The sequence below is a fragment of the Accipiter gentilis genome, chromosome 23, assembly GCF_929443795.1.
Source record: "Accipiter gentilis chromosome 23, bAccGen1.1, whole genome shotgun sequence".
Taxonomy (NCBI): domain Eukaryota; kingdom Metazoa; phylum Chordata; class Aves; order Accipitriformes; family Accipitridae; genus Astur; species Astur gentilis.
This window is the reverse complement of record NC_064902.1, coordinates 11,860,977-11,888,697: the sequence shown is the minus strand read 5'-3', so window position 1 is coordinate 11,888,697 and position 27,721 is coordinate 11,860,977. Positions and strand designations below refer to the sequence as shown.

Below are 27,721 nucleotides of genomic sequence, written 5' to 3'. Positions count from 1 at the left end.
AATGAAGGCATTTGGATGCTAGCCTTGTTTAAGCACACACTGAGAAGAACCTAATACAAACTGCTAGGACCTTGCTGGTAGCCAAGTAAAGATTTGCTGTGCATGGAAAAGGAGCTGAAAACCAACTGCAGTGAAGGTTTTCAAATTCAAATATTGAACTGAATCAAATGCTGCTAAGTTCAGCTGGAGGAAAACTTCCTGCTGATGATAATGGACACTGAATTTGGTTCTAATTTTGCTGCTCTGATGCAGGGATAGCTGGTCTTATCTTTACCCGCCTCTAAAATACAGATCAGGAATACAGTGGTAGCACATTTGGAGCATTGTGGTCCCCATTTACATGTAGTTGCCTCTTCCAAATACTTTTGGAGAATGCACAAAGTGTTGAAAAAAAAATAGCACACTCCATATTAAGAGCTAGGTGGAAAACCACATGCAAGTAAAACTTTGAGCACTAGGGGCTCATTTCTCTGACAGACCAGCTTAACAGCACTAGGGGCAATATATTTTAAAAGCAGTCGCACCAGCCTTGCACAGGTTATACTTGCAGTCCTTTCCATTTGCATAAGCAAGGGCATAATTACATGCCATACAATGCATTTTGGATTTGTACAATTGAGCAGTCCTACACATGTATCAGGAAAGCTAGCCTTCGTGTGGAAATTGCTTGCATATTGCAGTCATTTTATATTTAAAAGTGGTCACATACACACACATGCACAAAAGAACTGCTTCAGCACGCCATCAGTGCTCATTACAGGGTATTGTGTCCATTGGCACAGATGGAAAACCTGTGAGGGTATGTCAGCATATTAATTCTCGAGAACCAAAGGCTGTGAATTCAAAATCTGGATCTGATCACTGGAAAGGATTTTGAAAGGCAGTGTTTATGCTGTGATTTGAGTGTACAGTGTTTCCAGTGTGCACTGAGATCTCGGGTATGTCTGCAGCCTGTTGCAGTATATCCCAGCAAATGAAACTGAGATCTGTTTCAATCCTGCACACCGACTTCAGGCATCCCAATTAACCCTTCAATGGTAGGACTTGTCACAAATAACTCAGTTGGTACTCCTGCATATTGCATGGGTTTATTTCTGGAAGTTGATTTCCCTTAAGAAATGGGTGTAATCTTTTTCTTTTATTGAAGACAACTAACCAACAAATCCAAATGATTGTTGGTTAACGCGTGTGAGGGTTAAATCCACTAGCAGTAATTGGAGAATAGTTTTTGATCCATTGCAACTTAATGATAAAGCAATTTGTCCAGCACACAGAACAAGTAATTATGACAGTTTCTACTATATAGACAGAAAACAAGACAAAATACCTTTGCATTTTGAGGACATGCTGCTTGTCCTTCCGTTGATACAAGACTTCAGAAAGGATCTTGCTTCGCTGTCTGTAGATAATGTGCAGTAGCTTCTGCTTTGAGCTTACTTTCTAACAAACTTCTGGAGCTGCAAAAGGGAAGAGAAAGGGAGGGAGATGAGGACGTGTACACAAAAAATCGTGCAGCCAGCAATGTATTTTTCAGCAGAACCTGGGACTGCTATATTTGACCCGTGTATCTTTTGCAGGAGGAATTGGGTGCCTTGGTCGCGACAGAGGACAGACACGGAAATGTCTTGATGCAGTGGAGATTTATAACCCTGATGGAGACTTTTGGAGGGATGGACCTCCTATGCCTTCTCCCCTCCTCTCCTTACGAACAAACTCTACCAGCGCGGGCTCCGTGGAAGGGAAGCTCTACCTCTGTGGAGGATTTCGCGGAGCAGGTACTAAAATGAGTCTGACGTTCCCTCCATAGTTGAAATCAGTTGCACTGTACACAGACTGACCTGATGACCGACCAACCCGATCAGGTGGCACTGGCATGCCCTGGAACCACAGACCTAATTCAGCCCTTTGGACTGCTGGCTCCTAATGTCAATAAGAATTGTGTTCTGTTTGCTCTTTGCTTTTTTCCTTAACAAAACATGAAGAATTAAGGATGTTTCCGATCTGCACTAAACCTGTCCAAATCTACAACCTCAGTAGTATTCTTCTGGATTTACATACAGAGCTACTGAGATCGGGAGCATAGTGTGTTATGGCCACGAAAGAACCTGGGCATATTTGTTGAAGATTAAGGCACTATCCATCTGTCTGTAGCAAAGCTATCTGGGTCTGCCTATTTACTTACGTGCTTTTCATAATCAGTGTTGAAAAGGCTTGTGTATTTAATGAGTACTCTGGCCAGGGAACTGAGATACAAAGAGACTAAAATTCCAGATCTGGTGATATTAAACAATCCTAGCCTCATGGTGACCATTCTTCTTTTAAGGCTTCTTCCTTCCAACTGTGCTTAGCTCTATCTAAATCTCCAGTACTGCTAACCATTATTTTTTTCATTATAAATGCAAAGAATCTCAAAACATGCACGCTTACACTCTCCTGCTATATACAGCTGCTACCCCATTTCCTTTCTAGGAGAAAGCATTAATATAGATGCATTATCCACTGCTAATAAATGTCATGTCAGGCTCACTATTGCCCAGGAGTGGCCGCGTGGAATCACTTGGTGACGTGTCCTTCGCATTACACTGACTCCAGTTGCATCGCCTTTTGCTTGTATAACCAACTCTAAACTTAAAGCTGCTGTTGTTTTAGAATGACGATTTTCATCAGCTAGTTCACAGCTCGCCTTCCCCATCCTTCATCTGCTACTGTTTGAGGAAGCTGCTTCCTGAAAACAATTGTACGGCAGCTCTCTGACAGGCATGTTCTCTTGTCATTGCTGATCAAAGTTCTGTGACCTCAGAGCAGTATGGTTATGATACATCACTGTGTTTCCATAGCAAACATTGTGCCATCATATTTGTTCTTTTTCTTAGCAGTGTTATGAAAAAGCCTAAAGTTAGTGGGTACAAATCTCCAAAGGCTGATCATTTCACTGGCAAATGAAGCAATTTCATTCAAGATGACTAACAGATTTTCTGAATAAGGTAGGTTCAGAGCCATAAAAACACTCTCTGTACAATACCACCACGTTCTGTCACCGAGTCGTGTATAAAGAGTGGTAGTACTGGGAGAGGTTGAAAGTCCCCCCACGGATTTCAAGATGGCCATCTTTTGTATGTTTGTATAATGCCAGCTCAATGGGGTCCTGATTCTTGACTGTACTATTGCAATTTGTATAATTATGTATAGAACTCCCCTGCACTAAAAGTGCTATTTGGATTGGAGCACAAGAGGTTAGCAAATGCCAGTTTTGCAGTTATCTGTGCAGCCTGAATTCTGACCCCCTACCTGTGCATTTTGTATACCAGTGAAGAAATAGCATGTGATTGCGTTGTTAGATGTTGTTATGGTGTCTATAACAAGGGAGCCAAAATAAGATTCTCACTGTCAACTGTAAATCAGATGTATCCACATGTTTGAGGAGCTGAGAGGAAGCTGTGCCTTAAAGACAAGTTATTAAAGGAAAAGGGCCTTCTAAATCTTCATAACAATAACAACTTCTAGCTACCATCATCAAGAAAGGTGGGTGGAGTCCGTACACTGAACCTGAAGAGGTTAGCTAGCTGGCCTCTCTCCCTGGACCCGTCTTTTCCGTATGCTGGAAAGTGCTCTTGTCTGATCTGCTCTTTGGGGTGAAGGGTGGAGTGAGAGAGGGTTATTACTGCCATATGGGAACTTGGAGAGGGCGGCTTGACTCTGCTTTTTCACAGTTACAGCTGCTCAGCAGCTTCAAGATATTCACAGAACAGTATGTGCTGCTGCTGCTTTGGTAGCAGATAGGGTTATTTTAGAATGTGCTTGTTTGGTTTTAGTCTTTTGGGTTTCTTGGCATGTCACTTTGGTTTTTGTGAGGGATGCAACCAAGAGAGGATATTCCAATTTTACAAAACATTGTAATTTAGTTTCAACCAAGTGGAGATTTTGGAACAAGCTGAAGGCACAGCTGTAGTCTCTGGGTTTTCCGCCTGCTGAACACTAAAGGGCTGCTGTGAACATTCAAGAATGAGTGCTTCTCAACAAAAAGAAAATAAGCCAAAATCACTGCTGCAATGGAAAGTCAGCCAATATATATAAGGGGCTGCAACCAACTGCTTGTATGCTATAGATCTGTCCCCAGCTCCCCAGCCTCAACCTGCCTTTGCATTTGCTGAAACCCACTCTTGATCTAGCAGTGTGAAAGCTGACCTACTAAGGACACTGTTGCATCTTAATTTTACTTGTATGTGCCATGCTCTGTATGCCTTTCTGTATGAGTATTGACCTAAATGGATAATTAGAGGCCAGAGATGCTGTAGACAAACACAAAGCTGAAAAGCAGCTGTCAACTGCTCAAAGGGCCTTAAATTTGGATAAAAAGAGGTGTACTGCTCAGCTACCATGTATTCTGAGTCCCGTGTGACACTTGGAAGTTTTGTGATGGCAGGATTCCTGTCCCATATATATTGCCTCTCGCAAATCTTTGTCTGCTTGAAGGAGGACAAGTGGTGCAGCCCTAACAGCATCCCCAGGAGCAGAAGAGGAGAAATTGTAGCTACTTAGAGTCTCCAGAGGGAATTCAGCTTGGCCAGCTGAGAATAGCAATGCAGAGCGCAGTCTTTCTAAGGGACAAGTGAACTCCAAAGTGTGTCCAAGCTTCATCAAGAGAAAGCTTCCTCTGAACTGCAAGGAATGCTGTTCAATGTTGAGCTGTGTTGGTGTAAACACAGCTCGTAAGACTTCCCCTGCTGAGGCTTCCTCAGGTTAGAAGCTTGCTCGAAGCCTGGCCATGAAAGGGGAAAGGGGATTAATTCAGCTGATGTTTAGACACTTATCTGGAGTGCCTACACTAAGACCTTAAGAGACCTCAGGATCCCTGCAGCATATGGAGAAGCACAGACACTTCCAGAGGGAGATTCAGGTCCTTGGTGCTTTACATCTGCTCTGAAAGACCAGAAGGCAATTCGGAACCCTGAGGACCTCTCTTGTCTCTTAATGCTCTGTGTTTTGATCAGAATATGAGGGATTCTAACCTGGTTTACCTAAGGCAAACACATCAGGAGCTTCGTGTCTGTGATTAGATGGTACAAACCACGCTGAGACCTCTGTGCTGTATCACTAGCTGGCAAATGGTGTATATTCTTACAATCATGGTAAATACCCCCAAAAAAAATCACTTGTTTTGAATTTTTCTCCTTAGCAAGGCTTGCAAAACTTCATCTGTTAGCCAGTAGTTTATACAAATGAGCTCATTTTCTACTAAAACTATTATGGTAAATAGGGACCGTTAATCTGCTTGTCTCTGACACTCAGCTCCAGCTGATGTAGTCTAGTGTCATGAATGTTGCCTGTCATTTGTCAGCAATGTTATAGCATTCATCAAGATATTCAGAAATGTTTAAAATGGTTGGTTTTGTCCATTAGCTTATAGTTCTGCAAAGAGTGAAAACATTAGCTGTAGTATGAATACTCAGAAGGACTCAATGCGCAGTAGCCAGCTAGCTTTCTACTAATTGTTAAAATACGTCGTTGCATTTACTGCTCAAAGTACGGATTTTAAACCAGCCTTTGCAGCCTGACTGTACGATGTTCTTGTTGACATGTTTTATTTCCTTTGCCTTTACATAGAACTAAAACCTGCCACCTGCGCAGGCTGACAGCTATTAACGTTAGCCCGTGCACGGCAGAAGCAGCCTCATTAGCGTGCCTCACCCAAGGAGGTGGTAAGCAGCTCTTCAGGTATGCAGCATTACACGCTTATCAAATGCCTGCCAGATTGGGTTCCCTTCCTTTTTGACTGCTTCTGAGTATTATAAATATTTTTTTTCTGGTGAAAATAATGAAGGCAAGGGTGCGTGCCTGTTTGCTGGGACTGTCATCTGCTGTCACCGTCGGCTTGCGGAGGCACACGGTGGTTGGCTTTGCGTTGCTGCTGCACAAATACAGATCCTCGTAGCCTGTTTCTGGGGGCTGGGGGTTGTAGCTTTAGTTTCAGATTGTGGAAGTTGGTCCAACTGCCTGTCTCACAGATTTGAATTAATAAATTCAAATCCAGAGTTGATTTTTTATTATTATTATTTGATGCCTCCTGGCCTGTATCAGAAATAGTGTGGCCAGCAGGAGCGGGGAAGTGATCTAGTCAGCACTGGTGAGGCCGCACCTCAAATACTGTGTTCGGGTTTGGGCCCCTCACTACAGGAAAGACATGGAGGTGCTGGAGCGTGTCCAGAGAAGGGCAACCGAGTTGGTGAAGGGCCTGGAGCACAAGTCTTGCGAGGAGCGGCTGAGAGAACTGGGACTGTTTAGTCTGGAGAAAAGGAGGCTGAGGGGAGACATTATCGCTCTCCACAACTGCCTGAAAGGAGGCTGTAGTGAGGGGGGTGCTGGTCAATTCTGTCAAGTAACTAGAGATAGGATGACAGGGAATGGCCTCAAGTTGTGCCAGGGGAGGTTTAGACTTGATGTTAGGAAAAATTTCTTCAGTGAAAGGGTTGTCAGGCATTGGAACAGGCTGCCCAGGGAAGTGGTGGAGTCACCGTCCCTGGAGGTATTTGAAAGATGTATGGGTGCAGCACTCAGGGACACAGTTTAGTGGTGGACTTAGCAGTGTTAGGTTAAGGGTTGGATGTAAAGGTCTTTTCCAACGCGAATGATTCTATGATTTAAATCAGAATGCCTTCTTTACTATACACTCATGTGACATCAGCTGATGTGCAAAGTAAAGGGACAACCACCTCAATGCAAATAATAAAATGTTTAACGGGTCTGCTATTAGCAGCACATATCGCTTAAAAGGTCTTAGGATTTCATCAGCTAATGGCACTTGATGTGGAACTGTCTTTCTCTGAACTGGCAGTTTTGTCATCTCCCTCCAATGTAGTTTATAGCAGAGAAGATAAATGTACTGCTTCCCTACTATATATGTTGAAAAATTCTGTAATGTATTTGGCATCGTGTGTGGGACCAGAGCTGCTCAACTCAGTTGTTATTTGCTTACTGATATCAAGTAGAAATTAATTTTTCACTTAAGTGGTGTTACAGCCAGAGGAAGGGAAAAGGGACGAAATAACCTATGAACTTGGCATGCAAGATTCTCAATTTTGTGTTTGCAACTGCTAGCCAAGATAGGCGACAGTGACACTGAGTCCTATGAGCTGTGTAATTCTGATTCTACAAAAAAAAAGATATATACTTACCCTAGATTAATTTTCTAGTCTCTTCTTCCTCATTTACATAAATTGCAATCCATACCTTGGAATAGGAGCAGCGCTGCTTGCAGCAGTGCAGAACCGTGTAGTAATTACTGTATTCCAGCTGAGCTAATGAGTTTGTATCTCCATGCCATCCTCTCCTGACAGTGGACTAGCTTAATAGGTATTTATTTTGACTAATCTCCCATAAAGGCTGTTCCCCCTAGTCTCCTCCATTATGTGATTTAGATGGAGAATCATTCTAGTGCTTGTTTTTTATTATAGCGGTTATGGAACATTACTGGAATCAAATTAAATTTAGACATATTAAGGAGCCTGGCACAGTAAATACTGCACTTGTGAAGTTTGGGGGTTGAGAGATTGGAACAAAACCTGTTTCTCCAGCACCTTCCCATGTTCCCAGCTAAATAAAGCAGAGGGGCAAACCCCGGGCTGCCTATCTGCAGCACTGTTTGTTTCCCTCTGTTAGAATTTACGGGGCAGCGATGAATAATTAAAGTTCTCCTGCCCACAGTTGTTATCATTTGAATAAATATTCCCACCAACAGAAGGGATTCAGGGTCCGTGCATTTCGCTCAGCACAGAAATCTGCTCATGGCCACCCGCCGTGCCGCAGGCGCTGCCCCATCTCTCCAGCCTGCGCACCAAGTCCACCCCGAAAAATGCTGCTCGACCTTTCGCCTAATTCTCCCCCAGCACCGGCGTGAGCTGCCAGGCTGCTGCTGGGAACCGGCGTGCGGGAGAGACCTCTTCTGCTTGCTGCCTTCCCGGGGAGGGCTGCCCATTTACCCCCTGCTCATTAGCTAGAAACTCGCTACCGTAAATAAGGCCAATACAGGTCAGGGGAATTGCTGGGGAGCAGCACCTGCTCGTTTCAGATCTGAATTTGCCCCAGTATCTGACAGCATGGTATTAGTAATTCAGTCCTGCTTCTTACTAAGGCTCATTTATAGTTTATAAAGGGTTAATGAATGATTAATAGATATTTTAATGCATTTTAATTAATTGCTGAAGAGGTCAATAGGTTGTTTAGAAACATGGCTTGTAGCCATGTATGACATCTTCTATTGTGTTCATAACTGCCTGTCATGCATACAGTCTAAACATGCTTTATATCCTCTATTAATAATGTATTAACCCATTGTAAGGCATTTAGAAACAGTATCTCAGGATGGTCTGAGACCAGCCATTCTTATTCTGATCTTGCAGTTTTTACTTGTATGAATGGTGCATTGACTTCAAGAGCACTGATCCTGCTGCCACTGTAATCCGTGATCCTGCTAGCACCTGCAGCGCAAGAAGGACCACCGCTTGTAAGATTATGTCTGAAAGAGGCCTTGCCGATGAACAGCAGGCAAAATCTGGAAAGATTTTAAAAGCTGAATTAGGTGGATCAATCCCAAGAAAAACAGTTGAAGTCACTGAATTAGAAGTTCCTTCCTGTAGACCATCCCATTCTTTATACATATATTTCTTTCGGTTTAATATCTATTGATTTGTGAGTGAAGGGTGGACCATGAAACTACAGTCCTGAAGAATTACACAGCAGAGCAAGAGGATAGAGGTCCTGTCTATGAGAGTGAATATCTTACCTTACTCCACGCAGGTGCTCTGAAAACAGTAAGCTGCCAGAGTTGTAAATTCAAGCCCCAACCTGCCTCCCAGTTTTCGCTGTGTCTGGTGGGATACACTGCCTTGATACTTAACATCATGAAGGCTGGCCAGCATGTTAAACAGCCAAGCCAAGTTCCCTCTCCTGTGTATTCTCTGCTTGCTTCTGCCCACAGGCATAGATGATGGATGTACTTGACCCCACAAGGGGTGTTCACTGTGTTACAGCTAGCAAGGCTGGTAGAGTAGGGGGCAGCTCACATACGCAAATAGGATTGAAGGCCACAGATTTGATGAACTTATTCTTTTTCCTACTGCAAATGAGGAGCCAGGACATCTGGTGGTAATGACCTAAATGCACTTTTATCTCATTGCAACACAAACGTGAATTCCCAAGTCACCTAACTCCACATCATGTAATTATGAAAGCAGCTATTAGTGGTGAGGAAGATAAGCAGCAGAGGCTAGTCCCATATGTTTAAAAATCATTCTCTGGTCTCTGGTACAGCTCATGGCAGGCAAAACCAGGTACAAAACAGCGGTGGAGGGTGAACTGCTTCAAGGTGGCTCAGGGGTGCCTGTTAGGTGACAAGAAGCGGGGAAGCCAGTGAAACAAACACCCGAGTAAACATTTTGGGGACTGCCGGAGAACTGGCAAGCACCTTGGGATGTTCAAGGGCTTTTTTCCATGTAAAGAGCAGAGCAGACAGTTAACAGTTCAACCGCTACAGGTTTGGTGTCCTTTTTTTATAAACTGATTCACGGCGAAAGACGATAGAGCACATGAGGAAACTGCAAACTGGAAAGGAAAATGTGCTGTGACAACCCGAGAACTGACATCAGCAGGAGCTCAGGCAAATCGCCTGTGTGAGGATGTCCCAGGGCACAGAGCTCATCGGCAAGGACAGATGTGACACTGAGAGGGCATCCCCCCCCGATGTGCTGCTGTGCTGAGGTACCTGCCCCTGCGCTGGATAAACTTGCTGAGGCACTAACAGTACGTCAGCATCGCTGTGCCGCAGCTAGTAGGCAGGTGAGCTTGTCCAAAACCGCTTTGGATACCTCTGCCCTGCGCTGACGCAGAGGCATCACAGCTCGTGACTTGGCACGTGCTCTCGCTGCCTCCATAACTCTGTTTCCTCATCCATAAGATGGAGGCAAATATACCAGCTGATGTCAATGGGCTTCTATGAGAAATAATGAAATACCACATTTCAGCAAACTGGCCATAGATTCAATTCCAGCGAACTAAAATTCAGCACAATAATCTTTTTTTTTTTTTTTAGTTCAATGATCTGGACACTAAACAGACTATAGTAGAGTGAATTTATTTGTATTGGCTTACAAACTTAATAGCTGCATAGTTAATAGTCCTGGATGACCTATAGATTTTCTACCTGTTAAGCATGTTGCTTAATTCTTCTGCATCGGTGTCCCTTTAACCCTCCCAATACAAAACCTAATAATTGTATCTGAATATTCCATTCCAAATAGGAAAGAGAAAGCAAGGTCAAAAAAGGACCAAAAGTGGTAATAAATACTATATTCACACGGAAAGTTGTTCCTCCCCCCAACCTCCAAATCACAAATGGAATGCAGTTAAAAAAAAAAAAAAAAGGAAGGAAAAGCAGATCAAATATTTATGTTGCCTGCAGTCATACTGGGGGTCTTTCCAAGAATGGTTCATCATGATTTATGGCCAATCCTGACTCAAATGACATGAGAAAACTTACAGCATAAAATGAAGTCTGGCCATATTTGGGGAGTGAATCGTATTTGAAAATAAACATTTTAAAGTGAAAACATGATTGTGTATATGGAGTGCAAGCAATCACTTACTGAAAATCAATATTTTTGTTGTTTTTTCTGCACATTCGAAGAAAAAATTTCATATGAAAAACTGTAGAATAATGTTTTCTTTACAGACCAGAACATAAAAGAGAATTTAAAGATTAGCCCCATTTTGCTTTCAGACTACTATATTTGCATATATGAAATATGATTTTAGTATTTATAAATTGAATGTTTTCGGGTATGACCCAAGTTCTTTCACTGGGAAAAGATGGGTTTGTAGGCTCAGTGTTAGCCTTCAGTCTGCACTTGTACATCAAAAAGTCATAACTGTACCAAAAGAGCTCTGACTTTCTTTTAACATACCACAGTTTCTCATGGGGATAAATTTATGCTGGATTTAATGTTCCCTATGCTGGTTTAGCCTCTTCCTTTCCTGACTAGGAATAAACCATACTGCTATAAACACTGTTTTACTGCTTGAAAAGGATCTGCATTGGGGTTAGGTTTGTACTACCCGAATAATTCTAATAAAAGTGGTTTAATTCCTATGCAGAAAAACATAGTGTAAAGGAAATTTCTTAAAACTTCTCATGGTTAAACAAGACTGTGCGGAAAAATACTGCCTCATTTTGTAGAGAAAATGAAAGCATTTGGAAGGGAGTGAAATCCTTTCATTAGGTAACACGGTTGTCTGGTAAGTGGTGCGGAATGATGCTGTGTATGATGGAGTTCTGTGGGGTGGCTTTTTAAGCAGGTATTCTGTGTAATACAGCCAGTTTCTTTTTGTAGATGTCACATTATTCTCCTGTAAGCAAAATTGGCTGCTAAGATATTGTCTTTTTAAAAAAAATTGGCAATTAAATAAGGTGAACCAATGAGGCAGAATCTGGAATTACTTGCACCTTCAGGCTTAAAACTCTTTATTGGGATTAAAGCCCAAATCCAACATCAAATCGAAGGAATCAAAGGTGCTATTCTTTTTGAAAAACATTACCTTTTTAATTGTCCTAACAAAGAAAAAAAAAATTAAAATAAAGGCTTAAGAATTGAGGCGTTTTAACTCACTTCCCTTTTAAAAAGAAAGGAGGTGTGTGTGTAATTTTTTTCTGAAGTATGACTATATTTTGAGCAGTGCTTTTCCTCATGTGAACTTTCTCATCCAAAGGGTGCTGCTTCCTTTCATATTAAACAAGATAAGACTAGAGGAATGATTGCTTCCCTTATTCCAATAACACACTCTTTTTATCTCCCAAGGGTTAAGAGTTAACTAACACTCCATGTGCTGGAAAGCAGAATTTGTAGAGTGGAACAAAACCAGTTACAACATCCCACAGAAAAGGGAAACAAGGGACACCAAAGGTTGTGAGTCACCAGGGTCAGGAAAAAACACAGCAAGGTTTGTAAGGAATGGTTGCTGGATCTGCCTTTGATGTTTTAATTATGATTTTTTTTTCCTGAAGTGTTGCAATCACCCACAGAATGTCTCAGTTCCAGTGTTTGATTTTTTTTTTCCTCTGATTGTCTCATTTTTGTCATCATCCATGCCAAAGAAAATCCAGGCATGAAAACTTATTGCATAAAGGAGATGATCTAATAATAAATACAGGGACTGGAGCCTCCCATGTCACAGCTTAGGTCTGTTTGTGTCTCTGTATTTGCCTCTTAGGAAAAACCTGTCCACTCTCGCAGAGTCATATAGAAATGAGCTCTTTGCTGGTACTGGCATGTGTTATTTGTCTGCAGTTTGTCAGTCATGCCTTCTCTCTTCACATGTAACCAGGCTTTTTAGCAGTTTGCTGTCTTTTCCTTGGATGGGTGCAGCTTTCCTACGTATTATTATTATTCTCATTTAATATCCAGGTTCAGTAAGCAAACCATCATGACTATTGTTTCACTTTCTGTGAGCAGCAGAAAGGAATGGAACAAGGACTGTTCAGATGAGGCTAAATCCTGAAATGTTACCCAAATTTTACTCAGGCAAGCTCCTAGACATCTACGGAAGTCCCAGACATCTGGGTTTGGACCAAAATTCAAAACAAAAATTATGCCACAATTAATTGTGACACAACTGAGGGGAAAATGAGTACAGCCTGTGGACTGTGGGGTAGAAACACTGCGTTACACTCCTTTATCAGGTGAGAGAGGGGTCAGAGATGGTGAATGGTTGGTGAGTGGTTTCCGTAGATAAACATGACAAAAATGTGCAGAAATTTCCATAAAGCTGAGACATCCACAACTGCTGTGCATGTGCGGGACCTGCAGTAAACAGAGCTGTCCCAAATCAGCTCAGCAAGGAAACTAATCCTGAGAGGGGAAGAAGTCTTGTTTCCATCTGACCTCCCCACATCCTGAAGCTACTTACAGAGGAGCCCTAAGGTTATTTTAAATCCCATGACACTACATCATCATAATATCATGCATAGAACCTAAACCATGACAGCATTATCTTGGGGGTACTAACCACCGGGGTTGCTGTCCTCTGGAAGATTATGTGGTCTCTGCTTCCAACATGAGAAACAATATATGCCTCTGGATGCTCTCCTGTATTTCACTCTTTCCCCCTTCTTCAATCCTTTGCTGTCAGTTCAACGTAAGGGCAGCGTCTGAGCAATGAGATGCAGTCAAGAGATGTGAAGGATAGGGTTGGTGGTGGTGGTGGTTGTTGTTTTAAAAGAAAGCTTTCTAGAAGGGATAGCTAAATGGCAACCGCAGTCTGGGCCCTGTAAAGTTTAGCCTGTCACCAGACTTTTAATACTCAATAAAAGTGTTGAGTATTCAATGTTTCTTGCTATGATGGTTCTTATCCTGGTACCTGTGAAGGTCTGTGCTTGGAAATCTCTGAGACGTGGCTTCTTCTAATACGTCTATCCAGAAATTCATCAGAAGGAAGCTGATGGCAAAGCACGGGCACATAGCGGCTCAAAGTAAGAAAAGTCTAGACTAACGTTACTTGCTGTGAGAAAGCAACTTTAAGATGAAAAGAAAAAGTGAGCAGAAATGAAAGACACTTTATTTTTAGGAGAGAACTTGGCTTTGAGTAACAATTGCTGGAGAGGTCAGGACTTTTGTTAGCAAAGAAAGGTTTTGCGTTCTTATAAGAAGTTTAATATAGTACTGCTGGTTGACAACTATGGTTCTCTGCTGCATGGTGATTCCTTCATTATTTCTTGTTGGTCTCAGTAAAAAGCTTCTTGTCTTGAGATTTGCTGTGATTTAATGGCATTTTTCTAACCTGACTGTTCATAACAAATTCCTCAGCATTTCAGACCAGCTAAAGTACATTTAAAGCCCTGGAGGTTTTTTTCTGACTTTATTTCTCCCCAGATCACAGGATGCCCAGACTTTGCACCCGAGAAAAGCCCTAGTATTGGAGTGCTTCCAGGAGCCTGAGAGCTGCATTTTAGTCGGGGCAAAGAAAAGACGACGTACTGCGTGTAGCCATACTCATTAACAATAAGCAATACTCTGTCTCTAAAAGATGAGAATTTGACAATTGATTGCACAATGAAATGCTACCTGCATACTTGTACCACGATGGAGCACTTCACGCTTTTGTCCCTGCAGCTGCACCTGGAGCCCAGAGCGTGAGGACTGAATACACTGTGCAGATCTCCACCTGCGCTATTTCATTTGCTATGTGTTGACAACTCGCATGCTCTTCGAACAGCGTAGCTGTTAGTACCACAGAAATTACCTTTTCATTGCCACCTTACAGAAGGGTCATAATAATAATTGCACAAACCTCTTTGATCCCGTTTGACTCGACTCCTGATGTCTGCTGTTGTTGTTTCTGTTTTTCAGCTCGCCACGAAGTTATCACCAAAGAGATCCTCGAGCTGGATACGTGGGAGAACCAGTGGAACGTGGTGGCCATCAACGTCCTCATGCACGACAGCTATGATGTTTGCCTTGTCGCTAGGCTGAACCCGCGGGATCTTATCCCTCCTCCCCCCGATTTAGTGGACCAATAGAAGTTCAGTGACTCTCAGTGCTTCCAGATTCTGCAAAAACTGAAGAATTTGGAGAAGCAAACGCTGCATTGGCTCTGGATGACAGCTGAGTCCCACGGAGAGGAGCTGGCAACACGTGCTTAAGGACAGAATTGCCTTCGAGCTGTGCTTCTCGGACGATGCTTAATTTGCTAGTACTGGTACTCTGGACTTCTGTGATTGAAAGCCGAGGTCGCCCAGCCTTTGTGCGTGGCTCTTGGTTTTCCATCTGCCTGTGCAAGCTCCACCATTGGGTATAGCCTGGGCTTCTGAGACCCTTTGCCTCCAGGCACAGTGGCAGCCCAGGGCTCATTTCACAGCAGAGCATGACATATGAAGGAAAGCTCTAGCCAGGGAAATCCCTCTTTTGCTGTTCATCCCACCTGGTTCTGCTAAGCTACCGCGGAGGCTAAGAAATGTATTAAGTCAGCTGATGAAAACCAGTCCAGCTGTACCAAAGGGCCAGACTGTACTTGACTGATGCAGGAGCAGAAGGACGACAGAGAAGAGCCTTTGTTTGTTTTAAACAAAAAAACATTAGCCAAGGTTCATTAGCCAAGTACACCAGTTACTGCAAACATTATCTAACCCACAGACAGGAGAATCAAGAGACCCTGCCTTTGCCAACAGAGCTGAGCCTGTGCTAGTAGAAAACTAGTCTTTTGGCAACAAGTCCCAAGGGAGTCTTCCAGCAGGGTTAGTAGGCAGCCTGTACCAAAGACAAGAAGAATCCTAAATTCTCCCATAGATCCTACCTGTTACAATGTCTGGTGTGACCAGAACCTTGAAGTTCACTTAGAAAACCCACTTCCTTTGAGAGATGGAGAAGGGGTTGTAAACTAAAAAGTAATAAATGAGACCAGTATTATCTACATATCAGCTCTGCAGCTACAGGGAAAGGACAGATGTGCTAAACAATAAATGTTTATATAACAGTAGCTGGTTTTATAGAAGTAGCTTTAATGAAGTAGCATAAGGTAAATTCTCTACCCAGAGAATGGGCTATAATCACAGGGAAGAGGAATAATTCAAACAGTGTTTCTTAAGGCACTGTTAGCCTTTATAGGGCTTGAAGACAGTAGGTTAGTGAGAAAATTGTTACCAGTACTGCTATCCCATTTGAATTACCAATAACTATTCATTAGTTGTCTGATGCCTACCTTAGAGTGTATCTGTCTGTCACTGCCTGGGCAGTATGGACAAGAGAACTGGAAATCTCAGTTGTGCTCTTGGGCCAAAATTGCAAATGATAGTATGCTGCAATGCAGAGTGAAGGCCAGAGGCAAACACTAAGAGTAAACTATGATACCGTACGAGAATGATCATTGTCAGCAAGAAGTTGCTTTTGATGGCTACGAAAGCAGCAACAAACCCGAAAGAAAATAACTGGCAAAGAAATGAGGGAATCCATCAGGTAGTTAATCTGTAGTTACTTGCAGGACTTGCACTTCAGAGCATCTCCATTTTCTTTTTCAATTGCATTTTAGGCTGCAAAAATGCCAGCTGGTGTAATTTGTTTCGTTTGTTTTTTGTTGGGTTTTTTTTTGTCTGCAATGCTTCTGGCAGAGAGAGATGGAGAGGGTGACCCAAAAGCCCTTTCCCAATTCTGACTTTTCAGATTAATGAACTCTAAAATATCCAGTGAGAATAGTAAACTGTCATATAAAAACAATTAGCAGGAAGGTCACTAAAGTTTACCTGATAACTGTAGTAGGACACTGAGGACTGCTCAGACAATAAGGGAGTTGGTGGGGGAGAAACTAAGGAAAACATGTAGAAAAGCAGTAAATCTATGAGCCTGACAGCTAATCTCGTCTCCCTTTATGTTTCCCAGGCAGAATGAGTGTCACAGCCTAAACACATACTGTTGTGTTTGTATCATTTCTGTATCATCCCCTCATTCTTTTTTCTTTCCATTGTTCGTATGTAGGTCATCATCTGTCTAGAACAGAGCATGAACTTCAGTGGTACAAATCAGTGACCGGTTCCTAAGGGCATCTTAACCACTCTGGTTGCTAAATGCAGTTGTAGGTATTAGGTCAAGGAGGCAAACTCTCCTTTAATATGTTTTTAAACAAAATCAGTAGAAAGTTCTTCCAATTAACCATCCAATATTGGAAACTCTTTTTTTAACTTTTGTTGTTACTGCAAAGTAAAGTTAATCTTGTTCTAATTTCTCTACAGAGCTCTCAAGGCAGCTGGAAGCAATGCTCTTGAGCATCAGTTAAGTGTTTCCTTGTGAAATTCCAAATTCTGCAACTGTATCTACTGATGTTGCTTCTTTCACCTTTTTTGTTTTAAGGAAGAATGTTTTCCAGGTTTTTTTGTCTTTGGTCTCTGCTCTGTGGTCTATCCCTGACAACTCAAATCCTCCTGCAGTTTAAAGTCTGAGTTAATCTACTGGATTTCACTCTCTGAAAGACAGTCTACTTGGAATACTTCAAGGGGAGAAGGGAGACTTTTGCAGGCTTTCATTAGTCATATTCGAACATACATGTGGAACATGGCTGAGACTCCTCTATTAAACTTCTATTCCAGTAGTGAGCTGGCTGTTTCTTTCCCACTTCATATGTTTTGCCTTTTAGACTGATATTTAATGAGCTGGATAAAAGGAAAGTTTGTACTCTGAGAAGGTCTGTCTTGATAACCAAGGGGAGTAATTGCATATGTTTTGTATACTGGTCTTGCAATCAGCTAGCTTGAGCTGTAGTGGGCAGTTAACAGGTTTTTCTTCATGTGCCACTGGCAAGTGATCTGCCCTGGCGTGCACCGAGCATCACGTTTCCTGCTGCCCATGGGGTCTGACTGTTAGTGGGGACTCATGTGTCCGTGTCTCTCGGTTTCTGCCCAAATCCAAATGTCCAGCATTAGATACCAAGTAAGGAATTGTCATCTTCTGGATTAACTATCTAGAATGGGGGCACTAACTTCTTGATATTGTGTGGGCCTCATGTAGTTCACGGTTTGCCCTTGGGGCGACTACAATTTCTAATCCAATACTTGGAAATGAAAGTTTGACCGAGGAAGGAAGGAAGGAGCAGAAAGCATGCTTATTGAGAGGTGTAGATCTCAGCCAAAATCCTTCTGAGAGTATATGAATACTGCATGTCTGATGCGTCCATGGGTAGTCTCACGTTGCTGGGAAAGTCCTTAAGAGTCTTAATTTCTGCTATTAAAAATCCTGATTAAAAAAAAAACACCTACAGAATATGCATTCTCCAAGCTTGTGAGTTTCACTGAAATAATAGTTTCCTTCAGCCCCTTTCCATCTGAGCAGTAGTTAGCTGAGCTTCTAATCAAGGCTGTCTTGACATCATCCGTAATTCTAAAATGCAAACAAAGCAGCACTGGCAAGCTACTATTTAAATGAATGGGGGGATTATTAAGCAAAGGCATACACCAGTTTCACTTGAAACGCTGAAGTACATCAGTAGTTGCCAAATATGAAGAAAAAGGTTGGAGAGGTAGCTGATCACGTGGCACACAGGGAGTAAAGCAAAAAATGAAATGCTATAAAAAGCTAATTGAAGCTCTCCATTTTTATCCCCAGCCAATGTTTTATTTTGAAATTGTCCATGTATAACTGATTTCATAAGGATCCCTGTAGGTATCTCATCCCTGTTTTCATACATGTGGTCATAGGAACTGCCCACATATGTAAACCATCAGGCAGCTGACTACCAACCCTTACATACCACTACTGTGATTGCCTGTGGCTCAGTCCCTGCCCGTGCCAGCAAACACACACATGCATTCTGCGTGTGTGCGATATTGAAATTTATGAAGCAGTTTCTGTATTGTGTTCCAGCTGTATTGTGCCACTCAGGAAGCCTTGATTTGCCAACAGAAAATTGCTGTGGTGCACACAGAGCTGTCAGCTTCTCTACCAGCACTCCCAAATATGCTCCAGGTAAGAAGCTGAGAGAGCGTCAAAACCAAGAGACTGGCAACAGAGATGAGAGCTGCTCCCAGAATTTTACAACGTGCAGCAGAGCCAAGGTGGGGTGGAACAATCCTCCGTGTCTCTTCCTAGGGAGGGTTCAGGTGTAAAAGGCTCTGGCCCTGGATCTTCATCTTACATTTTTTCCTCTACTTGGAATGTGTAATGAAATCCTTGATTACCTGAAAAGCAATGACAGCCAATGCTATAATAATTTTTTAAAATGTTAAAATATATTCATGAAGACCTATATTGTTTTTCTGCTGATCTAGAAGACAATGACATTCTTTTATTAAGCTGTTTACCTAGTGATTGCTATCTTAGCTACAGTGATGGTCTCTTTCACAGGCTGCTCTCCTAATGGATTATGTAGCTCCTCTGAAAATTTGTTTCATGAATCACAATGCTTTGAAACACCAGGTCAGAATTTCAGTTACTCTTTTGCAAATTTCTGTGGCTCTCCCTACAGCTTTTCAAGTGGACTCTAGCTTCAGCTTCAAAGAAAAGCTATTTCACCCCCAGTTGTGCTCAGCTGGAACTAGCACATTTGCAATTTACTATCATTTGACGTACAGAGGTTGAAAGCAAAGGAAATATTGGAAAATGGCTAAAATATACATAGAAGGTATGCAGAAGTACACTTTCCTTCTTTCTCGGTGAATGTCTCCTCTGTGTTTACTGCCCTGCCCAGGTGTCTGACGGAATGATTTACTAATCACCTATGATTGCAGCCACAGTGAAGGCCGTGCTGGGGCTGCGTATTTGTGCTCCCAGAGCAGAGAGAACCAGCGTGGTGCAGAGCTGTGGCTCCTGACAGGCTGGCCTGCCTTGCCATAAGAAATTACCTTCAAACGAAAATGCATTTAAGTGTTCCAGGGCGTATACTCCTATGTTTTATATACACATGTATAACATTATTTTTAGAAGTCCTTTACTGACAGCAGTAAGATCCTTTTTTTAACACATACCTGGCAACTCTGTCTTCCGTATAGCTCATCAAAGTACTTCAAAAAAAGTGCTGGTCTTTAAATGTATGGAACTATTCCAGGCTTCAAGTTAAAAAGAACCTTAAATACCTTGCTGAGCTAAGGAACAACCGGGGAAATCTTTTAGTCCTCACCTATGTCTTCTTCCTTCAATCTTTTTGCTGGCTCTAGCACTCCCCTCAGAAGCTCAGAGTCCTCTTGAAAGCTTTGTGCAAGTCTGTTCTGTTTCTCTTCCCCTAACCCCATTTCTGCCTCAGCCCCTTTGTCCGACCAGCCCCTAAACTCCTCCTTTTCCCCTTCAGTTCCCCAGAAGATGGGAACAGCCACTCAGGGTGTCCCCCAGGCTCCAGACTCCTCAGAAGCCTATTGCTCCAGCAACAAATCAATTTTGAAGGACAGAAGCGAGGCCGTACCAGCTCCCTGGATTTGAGGACATTCATCTTCAAGCAGGTTCTAGCCCCGATCCAAATTCTGTGGTTCAGACTCATTGCAAATAAAACCTGCCTGCTCTGCAATGTCTCTGGTCCTCTGGCTATGACCAGGGTTGGAAGGCAGGTGATCTGCATTCTACTTAGTCTTGCCGCTGTCTCGCTGCGTGATGCTAGTAAGTTTGACATTAAATGCCTTGCATACTGTGCGTGCCATAGCTGTAATGATTGCAGGCACAAACCATTATCATTATCTCTGATTCCCGAACACTAGTTGCTACAAAAACTGCCTAAGCACAGAGGGAGGCCTCTTCATTATTGCATTATATAGCTCACATCTTAAAGCCAGATTTTCTCCTGCAGTTTCAGTCAGGCCAGGTTTCACTAATGAACCTGGTCTCTAATTTATCAGGTTTTAGCATTGGTATTTTTTCTCCACTTTGTCCTTTTCTAGTCATTCTTTACAAGAATGCAAGTGACTTCACCAGTTTTTCTACAAAATGCATTATCCAAACTGGCCTCCCGAGGCCGCTGGCTTTTCATTATCAGGGTCGAAGTACAGCCACTAAAGTGCCAGTCAGCTGCACTACTTTATTTTCTCATTCAGCAACTTCATAGTAGAGGAAATGTATTTCATCCATACATACAGTAATGTGAGAGGAAACCACTTCCCACATACACAAATTCCTGACTCATTCCTTTCAAATGTGGCTGAAAAAAATGCTGAATCCTAACATAAAAAGCTATCATACCCATTCAATAGGCTTTTCCAGGCTTTTCCAGTATGAGGAGGAGGATCACAGGGAGCTGTCTTGTAACTAGAGCACAGATTGGAAATTTGAACCTCTGGGGTTTGTTTCCAGTTCAATTACTCTGTTTAGTAGTCTTGGGCATCTGCTCTCTGCGCCTAGGTTCACCCATGTAAAATAGTTATAATAATACATCTCTACTCAATTTCTGGGTCTGCCTTGCTGTGTTTTTGGAGGGGGTGGCTCACAGATGTCTGTAATGTTATGTTGAGATCCAGAGATCAAAAAGTGTGATACAATGGTAGAATAATAACATTATTGCACTGCTGTCATCTCCCTGATTTTTGGTAACATGGTTGTCCATAGCATTCAGAAACTGAGCCTTCCTGGGAAAGGAAAGACTAGATGTTTACAGCTAACAAGGGTATTTTGTTTAGTCCTTCATCAAAAAGCAATAAGAGATATCTAATTGTGTAATACATTAAGTAGAAGAAATGTAAGGCTTATTGCATGTGCCTTCATAGCTAGTCACACTTCTACACAGGCAGAACTAATCTCAGCAAATCGAGAGGTCACTAATGGAGGCTAAATTTGAACAGCAGTAATTAGAAGAATGAGGGAACTGTATTTTTCTCAAAGCAGATTTGATTTAATAAATTATGCCACTTAAATAGCCACAGTTTCTATGAAGCAAAAAAGAGAAGGTGCTTTACAGAAGTATAGTAGATTTACTGGGTAACTGAGACCTGAATTTAGATGATCTACCACAGCTTTGATAAGGAAATCTTCAACTCTCTGGGGATTCCCATAATGAATCTGTGATGCATTTAACTAGCCACTAAAAGGCACTGTTGCATCCAAGGAATCACCTACAGAATATGCATAAGAGGGTTTTAGGATATTGCTAAAGTGTAAACAATGTGGCATCTACTTGCTGAGTTACTGAATTGATACTAGGGATTGTGTTGCCTTCCCCACCAGTGTGCATGAGTAAATAATCTTAGGTGAACTGCAAATAATTTATAATACTTACTGACAGGTAATTTATAATACATAAGGCCTGAGATTCCAAAAATCTTTTAGGTTAAGACAAGTTTTGCAGGGTAGAGAACGTTTGTTACTAAGCAGACTGTGAGATACACTGGCATTTCCCTGCAGTTAAAAAGCCCCAACAAAACAACAAAATAAATAAATGCAGTTATTTTGCAGGGCAGCACTGATCAGAAAGCTGCCTAGTTGCTTTGTTTCCTTTTAATATGTTAGACTGGAAGCCTGTGTGCAACAGCTAGTTGGCAACCTTTAAAAAAAAACAGTTAAGAGAGAGTTACACAATAAAAAAATAGGATAAATCCTTCTCACACGCACTAGTGTAAGTCAGGTATAACTATTTTTTAAGTCAGTGATGAAAGAAAGGTGTGAGAAGATGCTCAGACCTAAGACCTACCTAAAAATCTCTCTCACTCGGGGAGGCTCACAGTGTTAGGATTGCACCCTTCTGGTGAGGATGGAAAGGCAATGAAGTGAAAGATGAGATGTGAGAGACTGGTAAAGGAGACCTAGATCTTTCTTTCTAGCCATAAGGTCAGATATAGTGCAGGTCAAGAGCTGCTGAAAGTTACTCCATGTAGTTGGCTGTCTACTGACCACTGCTAAGCATGTTGCTTACTATATGGCAATCCCATATCTTGTGGACAGAGAATCAAACTGCTAAAAAAAAACCCCACCAAACACATAAACAATGGTCCCCTGCTGGGATCCTGAATAGCAAGGTCAAGGTCTAAATAACCTGTAATATTCACCTTCCAGTCTCCACATGATTCTTGTTAGCAGTGTTAAAGATACCAGGCAAAGGAATTTTGCACTAGTTTTGTCTACACCCAGAAGAGGGAGAGATACCACAAAGATCTAAGGTAAGTCAAACTGAGGCAGTGGTGAAGAGAAGGGGAAGAAATCCCAAACCAGCCTCGTCTTTAAAACCATTTCCGATTTGTCTGTTCCATTTATTCTTCATTCTGCCCCTACTCTCAGTTAATTCACTGCAGCAATACCTCATCAAAAGCAAAGGGACCTGTTCTTTATTTAAGGTCAGTACAAATCCTACAAGAAGAAAGCCCATATTTAATCTAGGTCCCAAATATCATATCAGACATTTAGATCTATCATTTGTGTATATTTTTCTACATGCCCCCAGAATGACAGGCTGGATGCTCAGACTGCTATCTCCATAAGCCCTCTCAGAGATAAAGTGTTTGAATTCTACTCTTGATTACAATGGCAGTCACCCAGAATAGGACAGTATCTAGCTAACCATGTTCCCCCAAAAAACAGATACACTTTGCATTTCCTAGAAGGCAAACCAATGGAAGGACTGATCTTGTTAAGTATAATATGCAGACATGGCTGTGACTACTCTAATGCATACAGAAATTAATGACATGCCAAAATCCATAGTCCTCTTAAATAGCCAAGATTAAAATTGCAATGGTGAATATTGTACTCTGTGACAATTGGTGGCATGGGCTCTCTCTTCCTTTTTGCCTTTAAGAAAGATCAGAACAAAGGACTCTACATGGTTCTTGTCCCACAGACTCGTACTAAGCCGTGTGCTGTTCATAGGACAGGTCTTTCCAGATTGCAGTGAAGTCTTAAATTCTAGCTTATATTCAGAAGATGCAAAGGTTAAAAGGTTCTTAATATGATTGTTCCTTGCAGCATCCTTCAGTAACTATGCCTTTTAAGGTTGTGTTGCCCACTTCACTGCTTAAACAGTCTACAACAACACAAGGTGCAGAGGGAAAGATAAGAAAGTAAGAAGAAAAGTGGCCTTTAAAGGTATCTGACAGATTCTAGCTCCTCTCTTCTGCCAGCTGGGACACACCTGCGCTTAGGTGTATGTTGACAGCAAAGCTATAGCCATATTGCAGTTGTGAGATGTGATTTAAAGCTGAACAGATGTACCCAAGCCAGATCTAATGATTAGCAGTGAAGATTCAATAGTCCAGGTGTCAGCTGCCCTAGCATTCAATGTAATCTCTAGCTGGCTTGGGCAGCCCATGCTGAAGCCCAAGCTGTTAGGTGCTCACTGCTCTAATAAATTATCAGTCTCGACTAAAGAAACTCCTAAACAAGTATGAAAAGGACTAAATTTGTAGTTCAGCTGCAGAACTTGAAAAAGTCTTTTGCAGCCAGATCATTTCGTAGTCCATGTTGCCATGAAGCTACAAATTTGCCTATACTGGCACGGCACCAAGAGAGGCACAAAGACGGGAAGAAGTGCCTGCTAATGGGTGTGTGGTACGGCAGCTGCTTGTGCCAGCACTGCCACTTCCAAATTAACTCATCAAACTGTGCCTTAATGCACCAGCATTCACCTCAGCTCTGAAGCTAGCCCACTGTAAAGACTGCTCTTTGGAGCCCTTTAAGGGGACAAATAGTCAAAAACCATACAAAGATTGATAATTGCTGCAAAGCTTTGTCATGACTAACGCATTAATAGCTTGCTGCTTGATGGCTTCTCGTGCTCTTACACAGACATGCCAAATAGCATATGAACAAAACCATGGGATAGGAAGTTCACCCTCTTTCCAGTATTCATAGCTGATAAAACCTTCCTAAAGGTTTTTGTTAGTACTTTTCAAAATGGATTAAGAATCCACCCCTGCTCAGCACTGCAGCATGGAGCAGTCATCTGATGCACAAAATAACAGTTATCTTGCCAGGAAATTTGCTGTACTAATGCTGCTGTCCTAAGCAGCTCAAACTTTAATCTGATTTCTTTGTTTCTTATTTCAGGCAAGCCACTGTAACAGAAATGTTCAGTAAAGACTGCTAAGCCAGTTGGCATGTTTATAGAACTCAGGCGTGTTAACTATTCTCTTGCTCTTCCCTGTTGGCCAGGGTCCTGCTCACTTGTGTTTAAGGAGGACTTTAATGTGCTTGTACTACTATGATATTGCACAGATCAGCTTGTAGTTACTGTTTTATTTTCCCAACTGAGCTAGGTAAATATTGATAAAGACTTACATGGGTTACTTTTATAAGGAAAGTAAATCTTTATAAGCAAAAATTCAAAGTGAAGCTGTAGCGCGCTTATTTTTGAACCATCTGTGCACTATGTATTTAATCGTATTTCTGTTGTTATTGGATTTACTGGATACATTTTATAACGTGCATTCGGAGATCCATAGGGTTGTGATCCACTCAGAGGATGTGTCCCAGCAGGATTTTTGGCCAATGATTGTAATAGGAGCAGGATCAAGCCTGTCATCCTGTTAACATTTACAAAAGCCTTCTCTGAGATCAATAGATAAATAGTAATCAAAAGTCGATTAAAAAGAAGTGATATGTTGTGAGTAATTTAGATCTAGTTTGGATTTAAACTGCAATTTTTAGAAGGAAAGAAAATTATTAAGAAGACACTTTGTATGCCCAACCTGAATACAAACCTGAAATTATCCAGCTGCTGAAGGTCACTGTTGTTCCACTGAAAAATATGGGTGGATCAATTCTAGAGAAGGAACCAACTACCGGGAATAGGAGTATAGAAATCATAACATAAACCCCACTGTTGAACCATCCACAAAGATCATCTGCTTTGTTTAAATTATAGTAGGTTTTTGAGGGGCATTTGTTAAAAAATCTACACCAAATTTCACATTTTGTTTGAGACAAAACTGGAGTCAAAGAACAGTGGTAATATAGCTGCCTGGGGACTGCCCACAGTCAGACTGCAGAAGTGCTGGTCACTGGGTTAATGACACAGTGAAACCCTTTTGTAGTATGGGAAAAGAAAATCCATTAGAAAAACCTACAGAGACATCTAGCTCTATTACCTAACATCTGCAGTTGTCTGCCTTACAGTGGTATATTATGGAGATAAGCAAGCATGATAAAAATGTTATAATAACCTTTAAAAATGGGAGACTGGAAATAAAATGCTCTTTTTACTTGCAAAGTGTTTCTCATGCAAGTGTCCCTGGGAGATGTTTTATAATAAAGTTTGAATGAAATACAATAAAAATCAAATCACAGCTCATTCACTGTATACCAAACAGAACAGCTCAGGTTTCAGCTTGGGTTTTAAAGACAAGAAGAGAATTTACTTGATGAATTTCTGCTGCTGCTTAGAATTCCAAAAAAGAAAAAGACAATAGCTCAAAAGTTAATTTACAAACAGTTTGGATTTAAAAGCTGATGTCAAGAGATCAAAAGTGAAAGACTCAAAGAATCATTCATCAAGCTGCACATATCCATAAAATAAACAGAATTCAGTTCTATTCCAGGATCAAAAGCATAATTTTACACGTACAGCATTTTCTTTTCAAGTATGCATATGATAATTACTGCATGCAAAATTATTAATGTATTACATGTTCCATTTGCATGAAAAAGTTATGCAATTACAAGCAAAGCTCAGCCCCCGCTAAATGTGCACCACAACAGTATACATTCATGCACAAATGAAGAGTGTAACTCTAATGTCATTGTGTGCACGAGGTTATTCAAATTCAATATCCAAACATTGATCTGAAAAACAACAGCCTGGCAGATGCAGAAGTCCAATGTCCATGTTGGGGGTTTTTTTTGACTACTGTCAGAACATTCCAGCTGGACTAAAGGGATCTGGTGTCATTTAAGATTTGATGACTTGAAAATCAGACAGCCTCCTCTTACTGGTACTTTTCCATTCCCAAATAGAGGTCCAATGTGTTTTTAGCATAAAAGGTATTTTTGCTAATGCCTCGCAAAATTCTAGATGAAATTAATGCTCTGTGCCAAAAGCTGTCTCGGCAAAGGTGTAAAGGCTCTCTCAGAAGGTTAATAGTGATGATTTCTAGTCCTGGCCAACTTCCACATGCTGACCGTTACAATCAAGCTGGCAGTGATTTTTATGTAAATGAGCCATTATCAGAACTATATATATATCTGGTTACTAGACTATAGCCACTTAGGGGAAATGGGCATCAATATTTCCAAGACAAGCACTTTTTCCTTAATGTTCCAAACATTGTTGTTTGGGGTTGGGGTTTTTTTCTCTAAACAATGGTTCCAGGTCAATAGTTTGATGATTAAACAACAGATCATATAAGCAAAAACTAGATCTTAATCCCTAGGAATATGAACATATTTGGGTTAGTTAGCTCTATGATAATTTTTTGCAGAATCCAATTAGATAAGCCACAGTAAAACAAGTAGGGCATGAAAAATAACCATTCTGTGGGGGTTTTTTTACATTAAAAAAACATGTTGGAGACTTCAAAAACCTTAAAAAAGGCAGGAAGAGAACACGTAGGAAGCATTTAGATGTTTAAAAGAGACTTTAACCTTGTATTAGCTGTGGGCCTTTCAGTCTTGGTGAAATATTCACCTGTTGGTTCACCATGAACTGGTATAATTTGTAGGCTGTCAGCTGAGAACAAGCCATTATCAATCCAGTCTGGAGTTCTGTGGCCAGCAGTAGCCAAAGCTGCATCCCTCGGGGAAGGATGTAAAACATCTTTGTTCTTCTTGCATATGTTTCAACTGCCCATATTGCATGTACTGACAGTGGCAAGTATCTGCCTGACCTTGTTTACTGATCTGCATAATTTTACCATAATTTGTCATAATTTGTCCCCCTCATGGCACATTTTAGCAAACAGAAGGTAGCTTTATTACAGAGCTTTTTCTGAATCAATAGCACTGCTATCATTGCAAAACTACATGTTATATTTTGTTTCTACTTGAAATATTGAGGCTTCACTTGAAGATACAGGATGAAATGCTGGTCCTATTGAAGTTTTGTTGTTGTTCTTTGACAAGATCAGGGTTTAGCCACTGGCTCTTTGTGTTACACAAGTGCATGTTATATAGAAGGTCTGTCTTATCAGAGCCAGAAATCAGGATCCTAAGTATTGAGAAAGCACTGCTGTAATACTGCCAGCTAACAGCACGGCTGATTAAAGTTACAGTATTATAAAGTTTTTTAGATACCTTATTAAGTATTGCCATAAATGCACGGAATAAAGTGATGTTCTAGGAGCGCCTGGGTGAACAAA

At 41.5% G+C, this 27,721-nt stretch overlaps 2 protein-coding genes across 4 annotated transcripts in view; one reads left to right on the top strand and one right to left on the bottom strand.

The window, feature by feature from the left end:
• MGLL (monoglyceride lipase) overlaps positions 1 to 14,439 on the bottom strand; it is a 122,458-nt gene extending 108,019 nt beyond the window's left edge. The window contains exons 1-2 of one of the 3 annotated variants that reach the window (XM_049827069.1): positions 14,335 to 14,439; positions 1,328 to 1,457 (exon numbers count right to left, since the gene is read on the bottom strand). In XM_049827069.1, coding sequence (XP_049683026.1) covers positions 1,328 to 1,346 — 19 coding nt within the window. In that variant the 5' untranslated portion in view covers positions 1,347 to 1,457; positions 14,335 to 14,439. Of the gene's footprint in view, positions 1 to 1,327; positions 1,458 to 1,676; positions 1,715 to 1,750; positions 1,809 to 14,334 lie in introns of those variants that run through there. The other 2 variants (XM_049827068.1, XM_049827067.1) reach the window with 2 other exon arrangements.
• Positions 1 to 14,563, top strand: part of KBTBD12 (kelch repeat and BTB domain containing 12) — a 30,935-nt gene extending 16,372 nt beyond the window's left edge. The window contains exons 4-5 of the mRNA XM_049827073.1: positions 1,578 to 1,775; positions 14,394 to 14,563. Coding sequence (XP_049683030.1) covers positions 1,578 to 1,775; positions 14,394 to 14,563 — 368 coding nt within the window. The remainder of the gene's footprint in view (positions 1 to 1,577; positions 1,776 to 14,393) is intronic.
• The last annotated feature ends 13,158 nt before the right edge of the window (positions 14,564 to 27,721 follow it).